Source organism: Colletotrichum spaethianum (genome assembly GCF_022836535.1).
Source record: "Colletotrichum spaethianum MAFF 239500 DNA, contig14, whole genome shotgun sequence".
In the NCBI taxonomy this organism is placed as follows: domain Eukaryota; kingdom Fungi; phylum Ascomycota; class Sordariomycetes; order Glomerellales; family Glomerellaceae; genus Colletotrichum; species Colletotrichum spaethianum.
In genome coordinates this window covers 700,589-705,531 of record NW_026054784.1, presented here as the reverse complement: position 1 = coordinate 705,531, position 4,943 = coordinate 700,589, and the positions used below count along the sequence as shown (strand labels likewise).

Below are 4,943 nucleotides of genomic sequence, written 5' to 3'. Positions count from 1 at the left end.
AAGATTCTAATGTAAAGACTACCGAAGCGAACCCGACTGAAGCGATATTATGGAGGGTTTGCAGCAATGTCCTCAACATTCCTCTTAACAGAGTGAATCTTGATAGGTCGTTTTTCGCTCTTGGGGGAGACTCGATCACAACGATGCAAGTGGTATCAACGCTCAGAATCGCCGGCAAATCATTGCGGGTAAAAGATCTTCTGTTCTCTTCATCTTTGAGGGAAGCCGCATCAAAATTTGGAGAATCCAACAACAGTTGAGTTTACTTTGGTAATTACTTTTGCGTGTTTTACTTACAGAAACTGCCACAAAGCCAATTGCCAAATTTGCTGTCTTCGGGAGGATATTAGGCTGGGCTTAAGATTTACTTCCTTGAGCTGGCACAATAACTGTTACTTGCTTTTCTTCTGATAATTCCAGGTCACTGTTGAAGGATTGAAGGCCCAGCTCTCCGGAATCTTCTATAGATGCAAAGCAGACCGACAGAGGCCTTCTTGGCGTAGTTAACGGCCATGTGAGAGCTCTACTAGTCTAGTTGCCCGATCCAATGGTAACAGAACTAACTAATGACATTTTTTTTTAAGTGGATAAGCCAGATTTACCTTCGTCGCGGCTGTCAATCTTGGAGTTCTACGCTGTAAAACAAATGTATTCGGCAACCTGTCTTCGGTCAACTCTGTTACGTCGTCCCCGGTCAGCACATCGCCCATGAAAACAGACAATGTCGGGCGTAGTGATATTCTTAGCTTACCAGTGGTATCTAATTCGGTCACCAAGAGTATGAGGACCGTATAGCTAGAGATCTGGAACAATGCACCAACAAAGAGGTTGCGAGGGCAATCTGCCTAACTAGCAATCTGTCAAGATTGTCGACCCCCGCCAAAATCTGCTATTAGGCTCGACGAAGCCAGTGTCCTGGAGGCCTGCGGTGCTTCTTGGCACTGGGTTGTTAGTAATGTTATGAGCGATGAGTAACTCGAAGTGCTTCGGGAGCACCAGTCTGTGGATAGTGCTACTATGATACTAGCCTGCTGCTACCCTACAAATCTCAATGCATCGTGTTGATGAGCAACTTATACCGTGGCACTGTCAGCGCACAAGAAAGTGTCATGGCGGGTGGGATTGGCTCTCTTCCCAGCGCAAGCTTGCAAGGCATCTCAGCGAAATTTGGTAACAGTAGGCTGAAAGGTCATTACGAACCTGTCCGCTCTAAGTTACCTAATTTACGCACCAAAGCATTTTGAGTCGAGGCGATAACGCCCGAGAATTTAGCAAGCAGCGAGCCATGTGCTTTCGCGCCTAGTAGTGCCTCATACTAGACGACTACGGTGGTGATTGGACTCGCTCGTGGTCTACAAGGTTTGGGGCCTGCGCTGGCAACAAAAGAGAGTTATCGTCATTCTTTTGCAAGAATGAATATTCAATGTCATGAAGGCCTCGAACGTGTGCCCGTTCTGGTTAGCCCCTCATTTAGTCAGCAGGCTTAGGCGACTGTCTCCTTTGACACCCATATCAAAAAGAAGGTGGCCCTCTCTCGACAGACATCTCTCATGCAGCCTGATTCCAGCGGCATAGTTACTCTCAGAGCGCCAAAAGTTCGCATCACTCCAGTCATGGCCGCAGAAACCTTTGGCGTCGTGGCAGGCGCCTTGAGCATAGCGTCCTTATTCAACAACTGCGTTGACTGCTTCGAGTACATTCAAATGGGCCGCCATTTTGGTCGAGATTTCGAGCGCAGCCTACTGAGAATTGATATCGCCAAAGCCCGACTCAGTAGATGGGGCGAAGCCGTCGCGATCAACGAGAACCCTTGCTTTACTACCAACACGCCAGGCGACAGATCCTCCCTTCAGGTGCAATCAATCTTGGAGCAGATCAACGATCTGTTCCAGACGCTACAAAGGTCTTCCAAGCATTACGAGATCGGCGCAAATCATGAGGATTTGGTACGCCTTACAGACACGGGCATGCAACCAGTAGCCCAGCAACTACATCGCAGGCTTAGTCTCATTGCCGGCCAGCGGCAGAAGAAAACGAGCCTTACGAAGAAGGTAACGTGGGCGCTCTACGATGGCAAGAACTTCAACAAGCTGGTGAATGAGATGATGGACTTTGTGGATGCCTTGGAGACGCTGTTCCCCGCTGAGCAGGCCCGCCGCAGACTCGCGAGGCTGGAGATTGATGCAGTGGAAGACGAAGAGAGCTTGACAATGCTACAAGACGCCGCCCAGGAAGCCGATAGTGTTTTATCAGAAGCAGTCCGGGAGAAATTTGAAGGCATGACGGGAAGGAACTACGCCGAGGTCATCAGCGCGGAGGAACAGGCAAAGATTCGGGTGGGGAACGAGTGGAGCGAAGCTGCCTTGGACCCGGCTACGCGCTATACGGATCGGACTGAGAATGGGGCAGGTTCAGTGGCAGCGAGAGGCACCACGGCAGTGCACATTGGAAATCGGTATGGTGGGCGAGGTATTTTCGACTGATGCCACCCTTGACCTTACTGTTGGCTAAGCGGGGCCTATGTGGTACTTCACAGTTGTGGCCTCGTCTTTTCAATATCGACTCTTATATTTCCGATATCCCCCCCCCCTTTCTTTTAAACCTACTGCATGCGGTATGTGATGGAGGCGTGTTGCGAATTGTGCACCACAACATCAGTCATTTGACGGCACTACGTAGTACCTAATGTCTACTGGCCATTTGGAGCTTCCTTGTTGGTCTATCGAGCCAGAGGATAAGCGGTACGGGGAGTACCTTAGTCCCCCCTAGCCTCCGTCAATCTGTCGCGGCAAGGCCGCCTCGACGATTGGCTGCAACGTGTTGCTTCCCCACCATGTTGCAGTAAGCCTCGTATATAACAAGCGTGTCTTGCAACTGCGCCGCAACCTTTCCCCTCTTTTGTGTATGATAGGCATATTCAACCATCACGTCGTCCCCATCGCGACACACAAGAGACAGCAAAAACCAGCCTACGTCTTGTGTTACTGAATGACGAAATTGCCATCGAAGAGGCAACAACCATGAGCGACAGACACGCGGCAAAAGCAAACCACCTCGGAACTGCAACCATCGACGGCCACGGCCGACTTCAGGTGGGTGATACCATCATCCACAATTATAACGGATCACAACGCAATTGTCTCGCCGATTTGCTACTGGTCGATTCTCGGGATGAGAAGACGCGTATCGAAGATACAAAAGGTGGTCTTATCAAGGAATCATACCAGTGGATTCTAGACCATGATGAATTCCGCCAATGGCGAGACGACAGGAAAAGCCGGCTGCTCTGGATCAAGGGTGACGCTGGAAAAGGCAAGACAATGCTGCTGTGCGGCATCATCGACGAGCTATCCAAGTCACAAGCGCAGCCCCTTTCGTTCTTCCTTTGCCAGGGAACCGCACGAAACCTAGACAACGCCACTGCCGTCCTGTGAGGGTTGATGTACCTTTTAATCCTTCAACAACCTTCCCTGATCCAACATATCGAGAAAGCATACGAACACGCTGGCAAACAGCTTTTTGAAGGTGAGAGCGCATTCTACAAGCTCTCAAGGATTCTTACCAGCATGCTCCACGACCCTGTCGCAATAGAGAGCTACTTGATAGTTGATGCCTTGGACGAGTGCGAGCGGGACCGGCAATCACTCCTCAATTTCATCGCCAAGAGTGTGTCTGATTGCCCTGTCAAATGGATAGTGTCCAGTCGATACAGGGATGATATCGAGCAGAGCCTTCAGCAAAATGACTCCCGAAAAAGGCTGAGTCTTGAGCTGAATGAGGGGCACGTCACTCAGGCTATCAACACATTCATCGACAGCAAAGTTTCCGAGCTTATATCACTCAGAAATGACAAGCAACAGCAACAAAAAGTCCGGTATGAACTGCGATCAAAAGCTAATGGAACCTTCCTCTGGGTCGACTTGGTCGTCCGAGAACTTCAGAAAACTCGACCCTGGAATATGCTGAGAATTATAAACCAAACACCATCAGGTTTACAACCTCTATACAGCAGGATGATGGAACAGGTTCAGAATGAACTATCGGACGACGACAGAAACCTATGCGTCCGCATCCTCTCGATGGCGACTGTCGCCTACCAACCACTTTCTTTATGTGAGCTTGGAGTGTTGTCAGATATGCCTGAAGGCATGAATCTCGACAGTCATATTCAGACGGCTGTCGACATGTGTAGCTCGTTTCTTACAGTTCGAGAGGGATTTGTATACCTCATTCATCAGTCTGTCAAAGATTATTTTACAGACTCGCCCAATGCCGTCTTGGGATACTCTATTGCAGCAATCCATCACCGTATAGCATCGCGGTCTATAGATGTGATGGGATACACCTTACGACGAGACCTGTACGACTTGAAGCACCCCGGAGCCCCAGTCCCACAGCGCAGCCCTGAGCCCGACCCCCTAGCACCGATTCGCTACTCCTGCCTCAACTGGGTCAACCACTTGGAAGACGGAGCCAGTGATCGCACAGAACTTACCGACAGCGGTATCATTTATGGGTTTTTAAAGAGCCACTACCTTCACTGGTTAGAAGCCTTAAGTCTGATCAATAGCCTTTCGAACGGGATTCTCATCTTATCTAAACTTTTGTTTTTAGTACAAGTGCGTCTTACTAAATGCTATTATTCTTATTTGGATTCTAACCCTTCTAACCTACAGAAAGGGCCTCCTGAGCTACCCGAACTTGTTCAAGACATGCTCCTATTCGTCAAGTATCATACTGTGGGTATTGAAGGTAGTCCCATTCAAATCTATAGCTCAGCACTCTTATTTAGTCCAACAAAGAGTAAAGTAAGACAACTGTTTCAAGAAGAAGAACCAGAATGGATATCTTTAAAGCCTTTGGTAGAAGATGAATGGAGCGCATGCCTGCAAACTCTAGAAGGCCATTCACTAGGTGTTAACTCAGTAACCTTCTCTCCTGAT

The 4,943-nt window shown here is 49.0% G+C and overlaps 2 protein-coding genes across 2 annotated transcripts; both read left to right on the top strand.

Annotated features, from left to right (window-relative positions):
* Positions 1–1,613: 1,613 nt before the first annotated feature.
* ColSpa_06149 (heterokaryon incompatibility protein s) lies at positions 1,614–2,483 on the top strand (the record flags this gene model as incomplete). Its single annotated transcript, XM_049272361.1, has 1 exon — positions 1,614–2,483. The coding sequence occupies one exon, from the start codon at positions 1,614–1,616 to the stop codon at positions 2,481–2,483; it is 870 nt and encodes a 289-aa protein (XP_049128318.1).
* A 537-nt stretch (positions 2,484–3,020) lies between these two features.
* Positions 3,021–3,434, top strand: ColSpa_06148 (vegetative incompatibility protein HET-E-1; the record flags this gene model as incomplete). The annotated part of the gene is made up of 1 exon (XM_049272360.1): positions 3,021–3,434. One exon carries the CDS (start codon positions 3,021–3,023, stop codon positions 3,432–3,434), a length of 414 nt encoding a protein of 137 aa, XP_049128317.1.
* Between the last annotated feature and the right edge of the window lie 1,509 nt (positions 3,435–4,943).